This window comes from Barbatula barbatula, assembly GCF_947034865.1.
Source record: "Barbatula barbatula genome assembly, chromosome: 23".
In the NCBI taxonomy this organism is placed as follows: Eukaryota; Metazoa; Chordata; class Actinopteri; order Cypriniformes; family Nemacheilidae; genus Barbatula; species Barbatula barbatula.
This window is the reverse complement of record NC_136786.1, coordinates 7,468,224-7,491,683: the sequence shown is the minus strand read 5'-3', so window position 1 is coordinate 7,491,683 and position 23,460 is coordinate 7,468,224. Positions and strand designations below refer to the sequence as shown.

Below are 23,460 nucleotides of genomic sequence, written 5' to 3'. Positions count from 1 at the left end.
CCTGAAGCACAGTTCAATACCGACTGAATTCAAATATTTATCTTTAATGATGAAAATAAATTCCTTTGTTAGTGGTTAGAGTATGGCGCTAGCAACGCCAAGGTCGTGGGCTCGATCCCAGGGGATTTCACATAGTCAGAAACAAATGTATAATACAATGCAATGTTGGATAAAAGCGTCTGCCAATGGCATAAATGTAAATCCTGATGGAAATAAAATTGATTCAGAATAATACCAAACATCACACATCAAGAATCCATAAATCCACATGTAAGGATGCACTGATAACATATCTTGTTGCTCATTCTAACCAGGTTGTTTTTGGCTTAAAGGACTAAAGCTGCACATGTCAGTTTTGCTCAATTGAGGATTTACTCTTCGGCAAACACATGTAAACAGAATTCACACTGTAGAGACAACAGCATCTGAAAAAAAGCAGTTGGATTAGGAAGTTCTTCAAGTGGGCCTTCATGAGTCCAGCAATGAGACCCTGAGAAATTAAAGCACAGCTTTGATGATATTTTATAGTTGTACGTAGTCCTGTGTATATTTACACCATCGGGGCAGATGGGATTTCCTCTTGACACTTGACAGGAGAACCCTAGAGATCTCTCGCATAGAAATGAACTGAACACCAGTTAAACCCCACCCGGTAACACATGGGCAATGAAATGTTTTGTGTTTATACTAGGGGTGTGACGAGATCTCGTGGTGCGATTGGTCTCGCGAGAACACAATATCCGCACTCAATTGGCATGATGGAGTGCTGGACCATTTTAGTCGCATGTGCTCCCTAAATTTAACCTGTGCGACCTCTAAATATATTTGAGAGCGTTTGTGTGACAGTGTGGGAGCACGTTTTGTTGTGGTGTGACCCGTTTTCATTACTGTACAGAACACGCTAATAACTGCAGAAAACTGCACAGTGTTACTGTGATATGATCACCATCTCTGCTAACATGAGCACTCTGCAAAAGCACAGAGAAAACAACTCTTTACTAAAAGCTGCACCCTTTTAAGAAAACAAAGCATCATTTCAGTGCAATTACTGCCTGTCTGTTGAGTTTGTGACTAAATATTTTGCTGTGTTTACATATTATTGCCGAATAATATGATTCATTAAACAGTAGTTTGATTTTATTATGTCAAAATGTTTTGCTTTTTATGTTTTTAAGGTGATTAAGAGACTATATATATTTCATCATTGAGGATTTCTTTTAAAAAGTCTAAAAATCTCGTCTCGTCTCGTGGGATAAGTGTGTCGTCACACCCCAAGTTTATACAGAATCATATAAAGCAGTTTAGAGACTTCTTCGCAGTGCATACGATTCAAAGGATTATTGTAGCAACACAAATCTGAAAGATCAAAACCACCAACAAAAACAAACACAAAATGATTATCACCACACCCAAAGCCTTCTTTAAAAAACCTTGACCCATTCTGAAACCCCACAGACAGACAGTAAGGAGGGGACAGGAACGATGGTGCTGTCCAGACCGATCTCCATGCAGGTGATTATGGGATTGGGGCTCACCTATAACAGACGCTGGCATTGGTGGACCCTGTCCGAAGAGAGGGGGTGGAGGAGGAGGGGCTGGGGGAGGAGCGGCCCATGACATGGGTGTGGCTGTTAGTCAGAATCGTCACATAGGGAAAACATTTTTACTAACGCGCACAACACAAATATGTTAACCTTCAAAATGGCATTCAGAAAACAGTCAGCACAACATAAATAACACTAATGGCATGTGAAGGCATTGGTGCAGATGCAGTGTGTTGCTATGGCGACGGTAAAGCTACGAGGATGGAGTTCTGATGACTCTCAAAGGAGAACAGACGAGAGACCTCTTTTCTGCTTAATATCGTAGACTTTTCTCTGCTTTACAGATCCTGCCCATACCTGTCTTCCAGCATGAAGTGGCCTACATTACCAACCCTGTAGCTGGAAAAATTGAGGACATGAAAGCTACAGGCGCACTGTATAGTGAACTAATCCTGCTCCATTTATCACTCCAGAGAGAAGAGGATATACCGCAGAGCAACATGACGTGAGAGAGAGTTAAATAAGCACAGGTGGAAAACGCCACAGTCATTCCTTATATAAAGTGTTTTTATGAATGTGAGAATTATAAAGGCAGCAGATGTACTGTACGTGTGCACGGCAGCTCACCTGGGATTGAGTTGGGAATGGAGGGCGTGGGCACGGCAATGGGAATACCGATGCTGCTGCTGCCGCTGTTCTCACGACTGCTGCTACCCCCACTGCTGCCGCTATAATGCCAAAGAGACAGTGTCATGTGGACTGGCGTGTACTTTTCTGAGTTTTTGCAACCCTTAAATGATTCACTGTTTATCCTCACTGATGCGAGCCATGACAAACAACCAGACAGAAGTGACATCGGTTTAAACGACTTGACAACTATTTGACAATCTTTACCCAACACGCAATGAAAGGGTATTGTCCTATCCCGCAGCGCATTAGGAAGCCAGAGAGCTTGAGCGAGTTGAGATGAAGCTGAATAAGCATCTGAAGAGCAGATAATGGATCAGATGGGAGACGTGCAGTCATACTTCATCTTAATTACACATGAGAAACGCATAGAGAACGCTGACTCCAGCAAACCTGAGAAAAGCGTTTCATAAATGCAGTTGACTAGCTTCACAACGCTCACATACTGTGGGAATACTGGATAGAACCTGAATGCACTAGAAGTGGATAAAAGCAGCTGGCAAATGCATGAATGTGAAAGTAAATATAGTTGGGAATTGGGTTATTGAGCACAATTTTACAAAGTGACAACAAAGTCAGATTACGGAAGTCGTGCCACTCGCGGACATCTTTGCAACGCCTCTGGGCAGTTATTTACATTTTATCAAGTCAACAGTCCAATCTCCTTGAATGGTGGAAGACAGGTATTTCTAAAATCGCTGGCAAAAGTAATAAAATAGCATATTTCCAATTAATAATTAAACCTTATATGGACTAGTGCACGCGGTATTTCCATCTTGATCCGATGCTTCAAGAAAAATGTGCGACACACCTTATTTGTGCACGCCTCCCACGCGTCTACACTTAAAATAACAAATATGTTTAGTATTAGACGTTATGCTTTCTTGGCTAAAGGTTGTAAGATTTCCGTTTAGCATCTTTGGCTTCTGCCTGTCATCTGCCGCTTACTCACAGACGCGTTTCCTGCACCGGGAAAGCGAGACCTCACGCAAGCGAGTTGTTTTATAAACACTGTTAGTGTGTTGAGTGGCTTATTCCTCTGGTCTAGAGAGCACATGAGGTGGTGGGTTTGAGATGACTTTATTTACACATGTCATACGTGTGAATGTGAAGAAAATAACCCAGACAGTCCTTTCGACATTAACACCATGAAAAGCTCAAACACACTCTTAAATTCACAGACATTCTCACAGCAATAATGTCAAGAAATATTTTTCCAGTAAGTATTTCATCAGCTTTTGGGCAACTTATTCAGACTTATAATTTAGTCGATTTAAAACTACAAACTGTTGGAATTTACTGTACCAAACTTTTATTTGGGAAAAATATTTTAAAATGAAAAGAATAGAATTTTCTCTGCAATTTGTTATATGCGACATGTCCTAATAATAGATTTGTGAGACCACTAAAGTTACATAGTGACCACATGATTCCACGTGCAAGGTTATACATGTTACCTGTGGGTTCTGGGTCTCTGGCTGAGAGATGCCGTGCGTCCCGGGCTGTGTTGACTGACCAGGCGAGCAGGACTCGTCATGTAATCATTGGGTACTATAGGAGGTTTCACAGGCTCCAGAGTTTTATAGGGAGTGTTACGCCTGTTCCAGAGAAAACAAACCTTTCAAATTAAAAAGGCAACAACATGATTTATAAAAGTCTAAATATAAAAGTGAACATATGCACACCTATGACCTTAAATCAGTTGACTTATCAATTTCCTATTGACTTGTCTTATGTTGATGCATTCATACAATGAAGACAAAGCTCTTACCCAAGTGTCCCTCGTCCTGTCAGTGGTGGACTGGGAGGTTTCTGTGTCGGTGGGTTCGTCCTGGACAGAGTTCCTCCTCTGATGGACTGATTGTTGCCGTGTTGCTGAGTGGACAAGAAAAACATCAGCTTTAGTGTCGGATCTGACAAACAAAACTTTAGTGAACAGAAACATTTAACAATTTGCTAATGGTTCACTGATATAAATTTTATTAAAGGCAGAAACCAAAATCTACACTACCAGCCAAACTTTAAGTCATCTGACTAAAATGTTTGCAATAAACAAAATGAAATCGTGCCAACACATATATTATTAGGGCTGTCAGACGATAAATCGCAATGAATCAGTCTGTGTACTATGTAAATTAATTTTGTATTTAAAAACACACACACATATATATATATATATATATATATATATATATATATAAGGGCTTTCAATAGTTTAACATTTTTTTTTGCGATTAATTGCACTTTTTTCGTGCGATTAACTGCGATTAATCGCACACGTATAGTGCAATTACACGTACACGATTTATTTAGTTTAACATGTTTATTTCAGTACTGTCCATCGATCAAAATAAAGAACTGACTGATCACACTCAGTATATGTTTTTAAATATACTATGTAATGAAAATGTAAAGAATGTCAGCCGTGTTCCACAGCCAGAAGCTGTTGATCTATACTGGACATGTCGATACAACTATTTCAGATCCCACCTAAAAAGTTTAAAAGCCTTTATATGCGTGACTACATAATGTAATGTAAGGATGATGCGTTCAATATTTTTAATGGGAGGGCTGTAAACTTTAACGTGTTAATGTGATGTGAAACTATTTAAAAAGTATCTTGGGGTGAGACTTCAAGAAGCTGCTTGATAAAATGACAGGAGAACATCAAGGTAAAGTGTGATAAACATCAAATATAACAAGGTTTTGATTTATTTGAGGGTTTAGTCACAAAATTTGCATTACCATGCTTACATATGTCATGCCACAGTTTTAATGAGTTAAAATACTTTATATGTGGAAAATAATAAAAGCGACTAAACTTTTGACTGGTGGTGCTCATAGAAGGGTGACCAATATAATGACAAAATAATTCCTGTAAGCTGAACAATTAAGATCAAAGAATTGGACATTCCAAATGTCTCAATTACACGCACAACATGTAACGGCTGCATATATAATTGATTTTAATGTCATTAAATCATTTGACAATGGCAACAGACATTTGAGCTACAACTATAAACACATGGAATGAATATTTAACACAGTATCACTGAGTCGATCTGTGACACACTAAAACAGGGAAGGTAATGAGACAAGTACACTTACCTTGGCTTTAAGCCACTAGCGTGGGCAGGAGGAGAAAGAAGACGGAGAGAAAGAACAACAGAACACGAGTAAGAAATAAAGGGAGGGAGAGAAAGAGAGACACGTCAAAATGGCCATGTCGAAGAGTTCTTGATGCAGGACATCATCACTTTAAATCTCTAGATCTGCATTTCACTTCACTAGGGCCGAATGCATTACAATTCAACTTCACATAGAAGCAATGAAGTGAACATCTGAAGTGAATACTTTCTCCTGTAGAAACGCTGAAGCGGTGTTGAGATGAGACATCTTTGTTAAAGAGTGCATGAGCGGTGACTGTTCTGCGTGCATGTAAAGTGCAGCATTATTAATGTGCAGTCCTATATGAGCAATAATGAGACAGAGCCATAACAGAGACAAATGCCCATAGGTTAAACAGGCTAGGTGTTTTTTCTGCTTTAGAGTTAACAGTAGGTTACTTATGCAAGAATGTTTGTGAGACTGAGCCTTATTGTACGGTACAGTATTGTACATTGTTGTATAGTTATGGCTCAAGTGCACTGACAATATTAACAATATTCCTCAAGATATAAAAATTTCATTTATACCTCCATGTTTATAGACGGTTTCAAAGCAAAAACGTAAACGAATGCTCCTGCGCACTTTTGTATCCCCAACTAAACTTCCGGTACACATTCACAAACAATAGAGTGCCTGTAGATTACTGAAAACACTTTTAACACTTAAAAGAAACCAAGAAGAAACGTTACTTGGCTGATCTTTTCGTTTCTCCAGTATTTTGAATGATGTCTCCGATGCCAAGCTCAACCGCTAAATGCCAATGTCACATACGGTTTCTTCAAATGCGACAAAACTACAGGACTCATTTCTGGTCAGAGTTGTTCAAAACATCGATTCCTTTACTAGCACTACCGTTTAAAAAGAGAGTTGCATCGCTGGTATTTTAAACTTTAGCACCGGTAACACATCGTGTAAGTTAACCCTACAGTGGGCATGGTTTAATACACATGTTGATTTTGTGCACGTGCATCATATGATAATTCTGTGTTAGTTAGTTTGTCGTAGTGGGCAACATTATAAAAATGGCAGCTTGGCAGTATCCAAACTACTTCAAATGTCGAGCAGCTTGTAGGATGACACGCTTAAATTGGAAGATTTCAGTACGACGGGTGTAAGCAGCAGATAAACTCGGTCAGCCAAACACATGCTGGGTTCATTCGGGTCTCTGTGGAATCACTAGAGAGTTCAATCCTCCCTCAACCAGACACAAATGCAGCTTATATGTATCACTCTGACAGCGCCAAAATCCTCAAACTGTGAAAGCACTTAACTGAATGTTTTCCAGAACAGGGATGGGAAGTAAATTACATAAAAAAACTAAAACATGGGAGAACTCCTCTGCATTCCTAGAATACGACTAAACTGACATTGAAAATAAATCTCATCTGATCTCATGTTATCTCGATGAAAGATGCTTTGATCCCATTGTCAGGTGGCTCAGGGTTATGGCTTGTGTTGAACATCAATGTTAAGTCAACAGTTAAACAATACCGTCGAGAAGATATGTGACGGCAATATGTGTCTTGACTTCACAAAAAAAAAAACAATGGAGTGTTTTTGTACAGAACTGTTTTATACGCACTTATATATGTTCACCTGTATGTTTTAAGATTTAATGAATTAGTGCAGTGATGCCAAATAAACAGTGTTTAGTTTTGACCCCAATCAACATAAACAGCCGACACTTTAATATTGATCACGGCGTTAAACTCATGCTATAGCTTTTGTTTGTTGCGTTGCAGACATTATTTCAGACCTAATCCTTTGTTTTTCGCACAATGCTCATGGCACTCAAAATCCTGCCAGATGCAGGGTGATGATGATGTCATTGGGTCACGTTATTACATATCAGAACAGCAGTGCATGCTGGTGCATGCTGTCAACACATTTGTAAGAGCTGGAATGTGCATTATATACAATTCTTTACAGAAAACATATGTCATGAAACTGTGGGATGTCCTATTATGGGGTACAAAACAACCTCCCCCATTGTGGTCGACATGCACTCTTTTTTATTATAAATTACAGACTATTTATAATTTGTCACATTGGGTTTTGTTTGTCTATTTGTATCGTCTGCGCTCTCAAAGACATGTGAACAATAGAGCATTTGTCATAAGCGAACACGAATGACGGATGATTTCGGTTAATAGACATCTTAATATTAAATACCAGATATTATATCATCTAATGTACAATAAATAGACATAATAGTAGATATTCTGTGTAATATACTGTATTTTGCTGTGCTGTGAGTCACATTATTTGTTCATAATTTTTGACCACACAGTCAGACAGTTTGAGTCTTTCTGTGTTATTAAAATAATTTCTGAGTCAGCGATGCAGGAGTCACCAGTTAAAGTTGTATTTTAGTGCAGTGCTAGGCCAACACTGGTGGAAGAACGCAGACATTCAAGAACTGTTATTAAAACCAAAACAACAAATATCTGTTGTCCTCCATTTTCAGCCCTAAACTTTATATACCTTACTCTACCATATTACACTATATCAATGTACAGACGCGGTTGCTCAAACTGACAAACTATTAGATAAATATAATTTGCACAATAGCTGATAATGACTTTATTCAATGTTTTAAATGAATGGACCAAACCTGAGTAAAAGTTCTCATTATCATGTAGTACACTGCTAATGATATTCCATAAATAATAATCTAAACATATGAAAGATGAAAGCGGTTTTGTCTATAGGTAACATCATGTTTAAAGACTTTGAAAGGTGACATTTGGAGAGTATTTTACCTTCACTCCATGGCCCACATCATCCAGTACTGTGAAGTCGAGGGGTTTTCTGATGTATCTCACCGGCCGCTCGATGTTTGCTGGAGCGATGATCTTATGAGTCCTTAATGTGTTCTTATTTGTTGTCAGGATGCCAATCTCCCGCCGAGCGACTTTCTCCTTATGGATGTCCACCGTCTAATGAAAACAAGACAAGCACTCGGATTAAAACTGAGGTCTACAGTGCCAGAAAGTTCATAAGCGAAGTTTATGATTTACTTACAATTACAATCAAGTAACTCTTTTAATAATAAAGATCACAACATTTTTGAGTTCAATGTTAGCATCCTAATCATTTTTCTTCCCATGATCAAAACCAATGCTGCGTAGCGCACATTAATAGTTAACATGAAATCAACTCCGAATACTTTTATACGGTGTACAATCCACCAGTGCACCCAGCGTGAAAGAAAAGAAAGATTAGCCTAATATTTCATTAAGATGCAATAACTTGCTCGGCCTCTGTTTGAACTTTTTCTTGTCACCGAGATTATTTTCACAGCCCTCCGCTCAATCCATCTCACAACTAGAGACCACTTTCGTGGTCTGAACTATACAAATAAGTCGTACAAAACAATATCTGGGTGCATATCTGTATTCAAACACTGTTTTATTATATCACATTACAGTAATGCCTTTTAGCAAAATAGATTTGGACATCTAAAATCCTGCAAATCTCAGAACTTAAAAAAATCTTCTTCACGTGAAACACCTTGCCCCTATTTTGGAGCATTTTATTGATTCCAAAAACAAGTTCAGAACATACATTTCCTGATATGTGATTGAATAATGATGTATAACCAAGGTTATAAAAATGCAGACACTAAACAAATGCCTTTTTCATGGGCCGATGGGTGCATGTTTATGGTTCAAGGAACCTGCTGGATTTTACAACCACACACGTGAGGATGTACAGGAGGATAGAGGTGATGTTTTGTTAGCGTGGTGAATGCGGACATCACTGTACGGTTCACAGAATCGACACGAAAGTGTGTAGTTTGTGTAGATTCAGCAGATTCTGACATCTGCTGAGTGAGATGTCTATAAGTTTACATTGATCTCATGGAGAAGTGAAACATTTATGACCTCAAAGAAAAGAGGAATGCAGGCCAGACCAGGGTTTCCTGGGTCAAAGTGAGGCGTGAAATACAGCTGCAACAGCTCCTAATAGACCCCGAACGAGATGAGATCTTTAGACATTGCACATATGTAAGAAACAGAGAATTTGTGTTGGAATAGGTTTGCCTGTGAATGTATTTAAAATAACGTAATGTGAACTTGCAATACGGCACTGTGCGCTCCCAAAGCACTACTGGCAGCAGGAACCGCCGTAAGTACTAGTTATTTTAATGCGCGAGGCACTGCAGAAAGGCGTGAAGGTTGAAACCAGTCCGTCTAGCGTGTGTTTAAATAGAAAAAACGTTGGGAACGTAGCACCGTGGGATGGAAAAATCACGTTGTCTATGAACGGCTGGGCCGTCACTGTAGCTCACCGCAGTTCAAAGCACGCACATACTTTGTGCAGTTATTAGCATGTTCTGTAATGAAAGTAATGAAAACAGGTCACGCCACAACATAATGTGCACTCACACAAATGCTCCCACATACACTTTTTTTAAGGTCGCACAGGTTAAATTTAGGGAGCATATGCAACTAAAATGGTCGCAATTTCGACCCCCGGGGGAACAGTTTGGGGGGACAGTGAAAAGGCTCATGTTATGTATCAGGTGTGTGTGTTCAAGCTGCATTTACTAACGTTTGCCATTGTTAATACTAAAGATGTATTCGCTCTCAGTTTGTCTTGACTATACATGATTGGCTTCTTTCTCAATGTGGTATGTGAGGATGACAGACCACTAAACTGCAGGATTACGCAATTCTGACACTTCGTCCATTGAGCGTGTACAGGTCGGCCAATCTGGTTCCCTCCATTAAAGTTTACTTTTTCAACACGTCACAATCCCGGGCTGTGACTGACCTTACATATTCAAAATAAATCGGATTCTCTTCAGTCAATGTAACAAAAGCTATCAAAACGTGCTTGCTAGCGTGAGTAAAGGGGCCAGGGGAATCTTTCTGCCTCCACCTGCCCCCAAATAAACGTGTCGCAATGTTTACGAACAAAAAAGGCGTCTATAGCTCTTGTACTGCGACTGACAGTGCATTGAGTGCACATAGTCTTTTTTTGTGAAGACACCCGACATAATTTGATGGAGGCGGCCGCCTCCAATTTTTCTATGAAGGAAAAACCCTACAGACATCTTTTTACAATCAAAATCAACAATAAAAAAATATTGAAGTTATTGTGATTTACTGCAAAGCAAATCTGTATCAAACTAGTAAACTACAAAAGCGCACTAGTGTACTTCGTTCATCAGAATGACTTAAGAGAGATTTAGAAGTGTGATTATACTCATCACTGAGGTTTCAGTTCCACATAAAGGCTTAACTTGACTGTCTCTTCAATTGGACTTTATGGGTGACACGTCTGCCCTAACACATAACATAAAGCAACAAATATAATGTTTATTACTCATCTGCAATCCCATCATCCTGCAGTGCTGTCAGAGGAAAACTCTTTGGCACAGAAAAGATTCAGAGCAGATGTGACAGACCTTCTGTCAGAGATGAAAGACCAGCAGTGTCTGCTGTTAACACCAACAGAGGATTCCTTTCATTTCTCCGAGATGTGGAATCACATCTCTTATTCAACATCAGCAAGGATGAGTCTTGTGCTCGGTGTTCATCTTAACCTCATAGTCATTTTAAAACACCAATGAGAACCAAAAGGAAAGTGTTACTACTGGTGTAGTATTAGACACCGAAGCACTGCTTGTGTGTTAGATAGTGTGAAGTGTTTCCTCCAGCCGATAAAAAAAGGGATACAATTACTTGTTTTCAGGGATGGATGGACAGGGGATAGAATTGGACTCTAGAGAAGTGTTGTTGATGGAAGTTGAAGGTGTGATTGTGTAAAACAGCAACAGGCGCTGTTCAATTAGCAGTGCAGCTGGTGTCGAGGGAAGTGGGAGGGGCTGACATCATCTCCTTCCTGTAAGCTGACAAATACACTTGCTTAAATGTGCTCATGCATTACACCATGTTCATGCATTTAACTTCACAAAAGGCCATCAAAATAAAATGCTTGTGTGTGACATTCTTTTCATGCCTGTAAGAATTCTCCTCTGAACTACAAGGGTTATGATAGTATGGATACAGTAAGTTTCGATGGAGGAAACATTACAACATTTCCATGTTGTCATAACCGTTCAATTTGCTTGTGTGTAGCAATCGAACACAACTTGAGTACAAAAGAAACATGCTTGAGTCATGCTTGAGAATCTGTCATTTACAAATAATCCCATTTAATACAACAGTTACGATAAGAATACATTATTTATTTACACAGAAATAAGTTTCCCTCTTTTGATTTTTCAAACATTGTCACTTAGATGATATATTACACATTTAATAAGTTCCCCCATGAAAGCTACTTCAGTATACTTCAGTGTTTACTGTAGTAAAATCCGTTGACACTATAGATGGTTTCAAAGCAACAACATAAACGTTACTGCGCATGCACGCTATTGTGGCCCGAACGCAACTTCCACTACACATCCACAAACAATAGAGTTCCGGCTTATTATTTCTGATAAAAAGCAAAAGAAGCCTGGACTGCGATACAAAGCTCAACCGCTAGATGTAAATGTCCCATACGGTTTCTTCAAATGCCAGAAAGTTACAAGTTTATTTCATAAAATTAACATACAAGAAAATATTAGGGCTGCAACTAACGATTATTTTGATAATCGATTAGTCGGGCGATCATTTTATCGATTAATCGGAAAACACGTTTAATTAGACAAAATCAGAGATGGGAAAAGTAAACACAACTGAACTCATTAGCCTTCTCCCAAAATGTTGTGGATGTCCCCTTTATTAACACCAAGGCTTATGAGTTGTTTTAAGTGTGTCATATTATATGTAGCTGGTAGTATTCTCTCCCAAACGTGAGAGGGAGTGGACTGTTGGCCAAGGAAATAGTTTTTTTGTGGCATGAAAAGGGAGATATTTGTCAAATGCAGCGAAGTACAGTAAAAAGTACCTAGAAAAAATTATACTTAAGTATAGTACAGATACTCAAAAAGTGTCCTTAGGTCAAGTACTCAAGTAAATGTACTTCATTACTTCCCACCTCTAAACTAAATATTCCCCGAAATCAAAGTCATCATCCACAAATCGTGTTTTACTAAAATATTTTTATATTTTGGCATTTAAAACACCTCTCCCCTTTAAACTTTAAAACTGAGCGGCTTAAAGAGATGCATGCAAAACACGCCTTTCTTTAAAACTGGTAACTCGCGCTGCATAGAGAAACGTTTGACTTTAAAACTGTGCAACTTGTGACGCACGGAGAGACACGTCTGACTTTATAACTGCGCACTTCGTGCTGCACAGAGAGACGCTTATTACTTTTAAACTGCGCAACTTCTGCTGAACGGAGAGAGTTTAATTACATTAATTTAAATATGTATTATTAGGCACTAGCAGGACCAATAAACAAACACAGACGGAACTTAACTTCGGGCCAGCCATGTGCGTCCGATGAAACCGTCATTAGAGTCTTACCATAGCAGTGGCGTAACTTTGTATTGAACAGTGGTGGGGACAAAGACGACAAAAAGAAAGTTTGATAAATTGTTTCTGTAATAACTTGTTGGGAATATTTTTCAAAGGGTCGGCCCGTCCATTGGCTACTCCGCTTTCCGACTCCAGCTCTCAAAAGTATGTGTGGTTTCCAAACCTTCGAGGAAGGTCACTTGGCTGTTGCGGTGCATACTTGCAAAGAGTTTATTCATACAATTCAAAATGTCACTTGTTCGTTGGCATTCGGTGAGCACGGATTTCATATTGGCCGCCTTTTTTGGAAGTCGTGCTCTCCGAAAATATAACATACAATTGTAAGCAAAGGGAGATGATGAGAAAGAGGCGTTTCCTACGTTTTCTACAAGTTTTAGATATTAACTGAAACCTGGATCAAACCTGAGGACCCTGCCATACCGGCAGCCCTCTCCTATAATTACACTCTCCCACAGACCATGCACATCTGGGAGAGGTGGATGAACTGATCTACTTATTCAATCAGCTAGCACCGGCATCTGACAACAGCTCCTTCGAGTTTCAGGCTGTTACTATCACCCACCCTGTTAAAAATCATTTTGTAGTCATTTATCCTCCCCCAGGTCAGCTTGGACATTTCCTGGAGGAGTACTTCTTTCATACTTCACGGAGGAACCGAATGTTCGGCTACCAAAAATATTAATAAGTGCATTGGCCGAATAAATTTTACCGAACATGACGTGTGATATTATCAAGTGGCAACCAGCACAGAGAGAGAGGCGCACGCGCAGATTAATAATGCAACAATGTCAGCAGTGTGAAATTGTCAGAATGGCTTGCATGCATGTTTTTTATCTTTAAATCACTTTGCAGTGTAGCCTAAAACAGTCCAACTGCTTTCGTTTATTAATTTTTTAAGCTTATAATGTTGAATGACCCTTTTAAAAAAAAGTGTTGTTTTAGTGGAACGGAGTACCATACATTCTTTCAGCAGTCAGTTAAAGGCCTATTATGGGCTATTCAAAAAGGGAGAGGGCTCATTATTTAGTTTTAATTAAGCCTACTTATTTAGCTACATTTTGTTTTAAGTTTTATTGTATTATATTGAAAAGCCGTTTTCAGTTTTCGGGAATTCGGCCTTTGGCCAAGTGTTTTAATTTTATTCGGCCAAGAATTTTCATTTCGATGCATCCCTAGATGGAACTGCCCTGGTGGTACTTGGAGATTTTAACATCCACCTTGAAAAACCACGGGCTGCCGACTTAAACAACCTGACCTCAAGCGAGTTACCACTTCAGCAAGTCTGGTAATCAGCTGGATATAATTTACAAGCACCACTGCTCCACTCATCACGCCAAGGTTACCCCGCTGATCACATCGGATAATTTCCTCATCACTCTGGATCTCGACCTAAATTCACCGATCACCCGACAGACCCTTCCCCACTGGTTGCATTACGACGCAACCTACGCACTTTCTCCCTCCCGCTTATCCTCAGAGGTCTCCTCCATGCTCCCTCCCCTGAACAGCTCTCTACTAAATACCAACAGCATCACCGACACTCTGTGCTCCACTCTAACATCTTGCTTGGATAGCTTATGCCCTCTTACATCTTGACCAGCCCTCGCTAGCCCATCTGCACCATGCTCGGAACTGCTGAGAGGAAGTGGCACAAATCAAATGATCCTGCTGACCTCTGTTTCTATCAGTCTCTCTCCTTTCTTCTTTCTCCGCTGATGTCACCTCTGCTAAAACTCAGTACTACCACTCAGAAATGTGGTAGTGGTGCTCCACTGGAACATCTTGCTTGGACAGCTAATACCCTCTTACATCTTGACCAGCCCGTGCTAGTCCATCTGCCCTCTGGTTATCGAATGTTCATTGAGAGCATTGCACCAAGCTCAGATCTACTGAGAGGAAGTAGCACAAATCAAATTATCCTGCTGACCTCTGTTTTTATCAGTCTCTCCTCTCTTCTATCTCCACTGATGTCACCTCTGCTAAAACTCAGTACTACCACTCAGAAATCAACAGCTCGCCCGACCCCCGTACTGTCTTTAAAACCTTCTCTGCTCTTCTTTAACAGCCTGTCCCCCACCTTCATCTGACTTAACAACAAATTATTTTGCATCTTTCTTTGTAGAGAAAACTACAACCCGCAGTAGTCAGTTCACTCCCCTGCCGCCTCCAGAACATGCACAAACTCCAGAAGACTGATCGCTTCCCTCTTTCTCTCTCCTGTCTGAAGCTGACGTTTCCAAGGTCATTGTCTAATCACCCGACTACCTGCTTGCTATTTCCTGTTCCCACCCAACTCCTTCCGGCCATCCCTCCATCGGTTGTCGCCACTCTGACCCACATTATCAACTTCCACTACATCCTCCCGTTGACCCTCAAGACCATGGGTGACTCTGGAACAGCGTTATGGGGGTTCGATCCCCTCGGATAGGTCATTCAGAGTATCCTGGAGAGCTGAGGTCTCAGAGTCCCGGCATTTCAGTTTAGGGGCACCCCAGGGCTATGTTCTTGGACTGCTGCTCTTCTCCATATGCTTAACGTCCCTAGGTCCTGTCATTCGGAAACATGGTCATTTCAGCCTAATGACTCGAAGGTTTCTGCGTGCATCTCAGCATGCCTGAATAACATTTCACTCTGGATGAAAGACCATTACCTGCAGCTGAACCTTGCAAAAACTGAACTGCTCGTGATCCCGGCCGAGCCGAAAACTCAGCACGACCTTTCCATCCAACTAGGTTATTAATTAGGTACATTAATCCCTCCAGAACGGCCAGAAACCTGGGAGTGGAAATTGATGATCAATTGATAATAAATCAGACACACACATGTAATGCTCATGCTGTCTTTTACTTGGGATCATAAACCCTGCCCCGTGTCCCCAGTACAGTCCGTTCAACAACCACAAATTTACAGACAGTTCCCTTTACACAACAGTCTTCAACGAGCTGAAGAGAGCGCACGTTGCTCCTCTCTTCATTAGGTTGCACTGACTCCCTATAGTGGTTTGTATCCAATTCAAATCTATGCCCTTGGCCTACAAAACCACCACTGGTTCGGCAACCCATATCTCCACTCGCTAATTCAGACTTTTGTATCTGCCCGATCCCTGCGGTCTGCAATCGAACAACGTCTTGTGGTGCCGTCCCAAAAAAGGGAGAAAATCAGTCTCATACTCTCTCAGGATGTGTTCCATGACTCTGGAATGATCTCCCTCTTGCCACAACAGTTGCCAGTTCTACAGTTGTCTTTACGAATCGACTAAAAACGCATCTCATCTGTCAACATCTGACATATTAGTACAGTCTTCTACTTCTTTTCAAATTTCCTAGCCTATAGTAAAGTACATAAGAATATTTACAACATTTTTACCAATTACTATACTACAAAATACTGCAGTGTGCATTGAATAAGTGTAGTCAGGGCTGTACAGTGCGGCATATATTTATTATATGCATTGAGTCCATATAACTATATGCAGACTCGTGGACGCGGAATCCTGTTTTTTAAATATGTCATCTTGCTGTTCTCCGTGAGAGTGAATGAAAAACACAGTTTAATGTGCTAGATGTGTGACACTACTGGATTTGTCTGCGTCAGCACTAGATGAGGATATGAACACATGAACTTCATCTCCAGAGTTGCTCTGAAAATGTATTTCATGAGCATTTCAAAGCTATCGTCAAATACACACTAAAACTCAAGCATCTTCCTGACGACCTGTAAAAATAAAAGCCCTGTTAACATGAATACTCAGAAAAAAATACTGTAGTGTACAATAGTATTTGATAGAGAAAATTGTAGTAACCTTGTAGTAAATTGATAATATACCTTTATTGTATCGTAAAAATGAAAAACAGAACTTGGAAAAATTATATGGCTGTCATTCATCCATCTGTATGTAACATTAATTTGTCACACATTTGTCAGTTACCTGCTTATTCAAATGATATTTTTTTAATGATGACAACAGATGTTTCATACTTGTGCTACTACAAAACTTTACACCTCTGTAGCACCAGTGCTATGTGCATAAAAAGTTAACGTACAGCCCTGGTAGTAATGCTGTAATATATGCCATTTGTATGATTGGTATGGAGTTCTTCAGTTTATCACTCTCATTAATCACATATTCAAAACTAGATGTGTGTATTCAGGAAATTCGAGTTCATTTTGTAGATTTGAATTATGAATCACCACTATGTTGGAAAGCTTCGTGATACTACTTTATGGTATGTGACAATCTTAATTTCTTCTCCTTTACCCACCTTGGTCTTGTTACATTATAAAAGCTCAGAAAAATCATTACGAAAGGGGAACCAGGATTTATTTATTCATTTCGTAGGTCAAAAATATGAATCACAAAACATGCGACCTAGAACAACCAGCATGACAGTGACGTCCACTGCTAAACTTATTTACAAATGTCTGCATATTCATATTAGGACAAATGTTTACTATGTAAATTTAAAACATATTACAAAAGTACAAGTGAATTTTGCAACCACAAAGGAGAAACTGAGAGAGAAACAGAGAGACTTTAAACAGGTTAGAAAACCAGTTTCACTTCAGCATCTGAAAAAAGTTGTTTCAGCAGATTCATGAAGCGACCCTGGGGGTGGTGTGCCATCCGGAAAAGCAAGCTTTGCACAAACGGACAGACGCGTTGTGCATATCGTTAGTCAAGGACTGAGTAACAGCAGCACACACACACTGTGGTTACTCTGTAAGTCAACAGAAGTCTCATGCCAGCGTGTAATAATAGCGGGAAACCACATGTGATTATTTCTGAAATGAGAAACGAGACCACACCCAGATGTTTGGGTTGCTTGCCAAGTTTTGCCTTCACTGTGATGCATAACTGATACAAATGCCAAAGCAAATGAATCAAACATTAACATGCAGCACAGTTACGGTCACATTTGAGCAACAACCAAAAAAACCCTGTGAGTACAGCAGGAGTAAAACCCTGTGAGAACAGCAGGAACCCAGGAGGGTTAGTTTGGCTGTTATAAGCACGGCTGAAAGGTGAGGACAGACGCTCTCTTTCAGTTTTACGCCTCTGATCCATCTGCCTTTGGCTTCACTCCCACATGATGACCATGAGCTTCTGTAAGCTTGGAAATATCAGCTTTCAAAACTTTGCACCTTTGGCCCCATACACTTGTACAAGTTAAACTCTCTTCAAACATATTTTTCTGTAGTCACTAGTTTTGCTATTGTTAGTCATTTGCCTGGAATATAATAATGCTTAAAAGTGTTATGTATCCCCCGCTAGCACACATAAAGATTTGGAAAACATCTGCTGTGTAATAACATCTGATAAACGTCTCAGGAAGAGCAGTTTTAGATCCATTCTAAATCATACAAATCTTAAAGATGTCTTTATTAAACCTGACGACACCAAGACGTATTGCAGATGAGCAAACTATGCATTGCAGACATCTTGCAGATGTAAATGCAGACGTTAAATTGATTTCTGCCAGATGAAGTGTGCTATCAATTGTTTTGATCAAAAATGGTATAGAGAAGTTCGATTTAACTAGTTACGGTGTTGACTGTTGAAGTGTCATGACAAAACTCTAGGCAAACTTCACAGTATTGTTCTTAGACAGCCGAAAGCTCTCATAATGCAGGAACTGGGCTTAAACCGTCCAGCACAGCCAGAAACCTGGGAGTGGTAATCGATGATCGGCTTAACCTCACAAGTCATGTTGCCAGCACCACCCGGTCCTGTAGATTCATCCTCTACAACATTAGGAAAATTAGACCTTTCCTATCGGAGCACTCTATGCAAGTCCTAGTCCAGGCTCTTGTCCTGTCCAAACTGGATTATTGCAATGCGCTTCTGGCTGGACTTCCTGCTTGCACAATCAAACCTCTCCAGATGATCCAGAATGCAGCAGCAAGAGTGGTCTTCAATGAACCGAAGAGAGCGCATGTAACTCCGCTCTTCATCAGGTTACACTCTCTCCCTGTTGCCGCCCGCATAAAGTTCAAAGCTATGCTCCTGGCCTACAAGACCACCACCGGGTCTGCACCATCGTATCTCCACTCGCTAATGCAGATCTATGTTCCTGCCAGATCACTGCGGTCTGCAAAGGAACAACGACTAGTGGTACCATCCCAAAAAGGAAAAAAGTCACTCTCCCGTACCTTCTCTGGATCTGTTCCACATTGGTGGAATGATCTACCAGCTGCTACAAGATCAGCAGACTCGGTTGCCATCTTTAAAAAACGCATCTCTTCCGTCAACACGTCGCTGATTGATTTTTCCTAATTCTCTTCCCTTTCCTTCTTTATAAAAAAAAAAAATTCTTAGCTTTTTATACTGTGCTAGGCTTTAATGGACTAGTTTGATGCACTTATGTATTTTGTTGCCTATGTTGTTATAATTGCTTCCAATGTTTCCTCATCTGTAAGTCGCTTTGGATAAAAGCGTCTGCTAAATTACTAAATGTAAAATGTAAATGTAAACTTGTTCAATAGAGAACGGAAACCTACATTGTCACCTCAATGGCTCTCTCGTATACTCAATTCAGTAATGAAGACAAATATGTGTACAAACTGTGTGGGAGTCTTCCACTCAAGAATCAAACCCCTGTAGATGATGTTGAGCAATGGGGATCATCCTGCTGTCTGAATTTCTAGCAGTAGACCAATTTCAGAAACTTGAAGGCTACAGATCCAGACAGATCAGCAGCAATGCGACTGATGAACCGAACTGCCCTTAACATAACCACCTCATAATTTACATGTAATATAATTCCCAAATTCCATCAAGACAACACACATTTTGTCCACAGGAAACACAGGGGAGGCAAGCCTCCAGTACAGCTTAATCTCTGGATCTCCATTTCCTGTTTGGATGAAACTCATCTGCCCAGACCAGCACAACAAGACAGAGACATTTCAAGGACACAGAGACACCAAACACTAAACTTTCATCACAAGATTCCTGTATAGTGTCATCAACCAGAGACTTCACGCTGAAAGGCAACAGTAAGTCAACACTTTCTGAACTACAGAAGAAAATTTGAGGGGTGCTTGCTTTCAAAATGTTTTAGCATGATGCTAGCATGATTTAACATTATCTTAACATGATTTAACAATGCTAACACGGTTTAGCATAATGTTAGAACTACGGAACATTTGAACAAACTTTAACATTTATACCATAGTGCTATGGTTAAATGTTTTAACGTAATGTTAACATGACTTGCATAACATGAAGATGAAAATATTTGATCTCTGATTGACATCCAATAAGAACTGCCTTTAATTGCATCTGTGACTCCTCTAAAATACTATGAATAGCTATGAACATTGCAACAACAGAGACTCCCCTCATGTTGCCAAGTCTTCAGCTGGCCAGACAAAGCGCTGACTGTTCACAGTCTCTTAGCAGCCACTTCATGCTCTGGTCTAGGTAGCCGCACTTCAGCCACAATATAGAGACCCAAATCAACACATTCAGCGTGAAGCTGTGATGAAAACATGCAGGATACACTCCAGGCCTGACGCATTGGACCATTAGTCTGGTGCACTGATGTTAAAATCTTATTTGGCCACATGCTGGTGGTGCGGTCTGTCTAATAGGTAGCCGGAGGAAGACAAAACAGCGAGAAATGCTGTAGAAATGAGAACATCTTGTGTCAGCACTAAGTTTACAGCCACTTTATAGCTATTACTCACCTTTATGTGAAACAAGGGTACTGAGGTTTACAGGATTACATTGTGAAATGTGATAAACTTGCTAAATAAAGCAAATTGATAATGCTTTTAATTTGTAAAATTTAGTGGCTAACCGATATGTCGCCATGGTCGACGTACAATATAAATAAACAGACATTTAAAGTTCCAGTGTAGGACATTTAGCAGCATCTAGCGGTAGGGTTGATAATTGCAATGCAGTATTACGAAACATGCTTTGTAGAGCAGTTTGACCGTTTAGGGCTAATGTAGAAACAACATGGGGGATTCCATGTAAGGGGACCCACAGTGTTTGTAGATAGAAATAGCTCATTCAAAGGTAATAAAAACATAACGCTTCATTATGTAAGGTCTTTATACACCTCTGAACATAAAGTTATGTGCATTATCTTGCATTTCTAGATCCTCCCAAAAAGTACACACTGCACCTTTAAAACAAAATACAATCAAAATAGAAGATATACACTGCCTCACAAACACCACCCTATTTTCAACATAACAGTCCTATTATTCTCATCGTTATCTTAAGAGTGAATGATGATTCACTGTGGACAGTGTGCGAGTGTGTGTGCGTGTAGACAGAGATTCAGACAGACAGTGCTGGACGTGAGAACTGGCCTCAGTTGACTCTTTAAATGAGCCTGTGTTTTACAGCCATTTATAAAGAGCAATGTGTTTTATTTCTGACACACACATGAATGGATACGAGACCCAATGTCTGTCACATAATGCCATCTACATCTGCAAGAAGATCTGCCAACCGAAACTCAATGATCTGAGTTCTGGGTTTCGTTCTTCTCTAAGAGCGAATGTTTGTGTTGTGATGGTGTGAAACGCAGAGCTAATGTTTGTCTAATAATCTGACTGCGAGGTGTCTCTCGGGAAGCCGATTGTCTCGCTGACACTGTCATGGAGACCTGAACCTTCCCACAGTGTTGAGAGATGGACAAGAAATGAACACGGCAGCAAACACTAAACCTTAAAATGACTTTCTAAGTGAGACACAACGTTAAGGTGCTATCACATGTCAAAATATGAATATACCATTTTAGATTCATACTAAAATTCGGAGAAATGACTTAGAATTAAACACAGTCGAATATAACAGTCATACCACACACACCATCTATTTCTGGGAAACAGAGGGGTTTGATCGAAGCTTTAATGACTTCAACAGCAACATATGGAGGCGAGTTCACAAAAGAACTCCGTAGGAATGTTTCTCATCTTTTGAGTTAAATATAAAGACGATTGCTGGAATAAGAGAACTAAAAACATGAACAGCGAGAAATGGACACATTTACTGACATAAGGTCTTCTCTTAAGGAAGTCATGTAGATATGTTATGAAAATTCTAGACGGACCAGGAAAAAGCAAAAGTAAATGAGACCGACCATTCGAAAAAGAAAAGAAACCCATGTATCTGACCTGAGATATGTGGTTTATGGAGGACTCCATCCTGCGCAGCTGTGATGCCTGAATATCCAGCAGCTGCAGGACATTGTTGGCTAAGGCATTGATCTGATAGGCCACACTCGCCAGAGACTGAGTGGTGTACGCTTTGGTCTCCTCCAAGGCTTTCCGTTTATCCTGTGCCTACAGGTGGAGAACAACAAATAAAACACTTTAAAATTGACATGGTCACGATAACAGCTCAAATTGACTTTCTTTTATTTCTGCAAAACACAAAAGAAGATATGTTGATTAACATTTGGACATGATTCGAACATCACTGGCCCCTATTCATTTCTCTTGTACGGACTAGGGATGCACCGATACCAGGATCGGTATCGGGCCCAACACTAAGCTTATCTACTCGCACTTATAAAAATGCACCAATACCAAACACCGATACCTCATGTGACAGAACTGACTGAAATATGTTACCTTCTTTTGTGTTCTGCAGAAAAGAAAGTCATACAGGGTTGAAATGACAAGAGGATGAGAAATTTCTTGTTGAGTGAATTATCACTTTAACTCAAAACATAGTTTGTGCAAGATTGTTTTATACATCTGTTAATATGTTACTTATAGTCTAGTAAGTGGGCGTTTCTTGGCCAAACAAATTGTAATGTGTACCAAACATCAAGCCGATTGTTACAAGACTGGCTACGTGTTATCTTACACAACACAGTTGCGAAACGTCTGTAAATACCCTGGGCTGATCATTGTTTTTCCTTTATTGTGCACGTATGAGAATACAAGTGTATATCAGAATAACATCTACTGCAAAATTGTTCTTATACAAAACAGAACTGCTAAAACCACAACCATTTCTAACTGAAACGCTGAGCAGTGGTATTCTCTCAGTTCTGCTTTTGGCCTACCTCTGTGGTAAACCCTGATCTCAATGTGGTCAACCATTACACATGCAGCAGTTCCTGGGGCTGTAAAACTGAGCTCAAAAAACATGCAGATAAAACATCACCGATGCACCTGCAGCAAAACCAGGGGCCGTCTTGCTGGATTGCTATTCTATTTGTGCGTTGTATACACTTGATCACTAAAATAACACATTTCCGCGTATGCATAGTTTTTTGCCGTGCATTACTGTCAACAGTTAACAATGTGATTTGCATTATATTATAATATTCGATTCATCTGAAATTTAAATAAAGTGCATGCATTATTTATTTTCAGTACGTGAACCTACAGTGTACTTGCAGTGTACATACCTAAGAAAGTACTGGGTATTTTAAAGTAACTACATGAAATAAGGTTAGGTTCAGTCCCTAGTTATTACCCAGTTATAATATTTATTTTACGATAATAAGTACAAACAACATGGGAAACAAGACTGTAAATAAAGTGTTAAGCGATTTTAAGCGATAAAATAACATGCACAGGAACTTAAATCAGGGCAAATATAGAAAAGTCACAAAAACATTTTGTTGCCATGGGTGCTTTTTTAA

General features: G+C 39.8%; 1 protein-coding gene across 12 annotated transcripts in view; it reads right to left on the bottom strand.

Moving 5' to 3' along the window:
* abi1a (abl-interactor 1a) overlaps positions 1 to 23,460 on the bottom strand; it is a gene marked incomplete at its 5' end in the record, with an annotated part of 36,770 nt that overhangs the window by 4,683 nt on the left and 8,627 nt on the right. For 3 of the 12 annotated variants that reach the window (XM_079447520.1, XM_079447525.1, XM_079447531.1), the window contains 7 exons: positions 1,536 to 1,628; positions 2,172 to 2,272; positions 3,689 to 3,829; positions 4,003 to 4,106; positions 5,340 to 5,354; positions 8,162 to 8,338; positions 21,977 to 22,144. In XM_079447520.1, coding sequence (XP_079303646.1) covers positions 1,536 to 1,628; positions 2,172 to 2,272; positions 3,689 to 3,829; positions 4,003 to 4,106; positions 5,340 to 5,354; positions 8,162 to 8,338; positions 21,977 to 22,144 — 799 coding nt within the window. The remainder of the gene's footprint in view (positions 1 to 1,535; positions 1,629 to 2,171; positions 2,273 to 3,688; positions 3,830 to 4,002; positions 4,107 to 5,339; positions 5,355 to 8,161; positions 8,339 to 21,976; positions 22,145 to 23,460) is intronic. The other 9 variants (XM_079447526.1, XM_079447529.1, XM_079447522.1 and 6 more) reach the window with 3 other exon arrangements.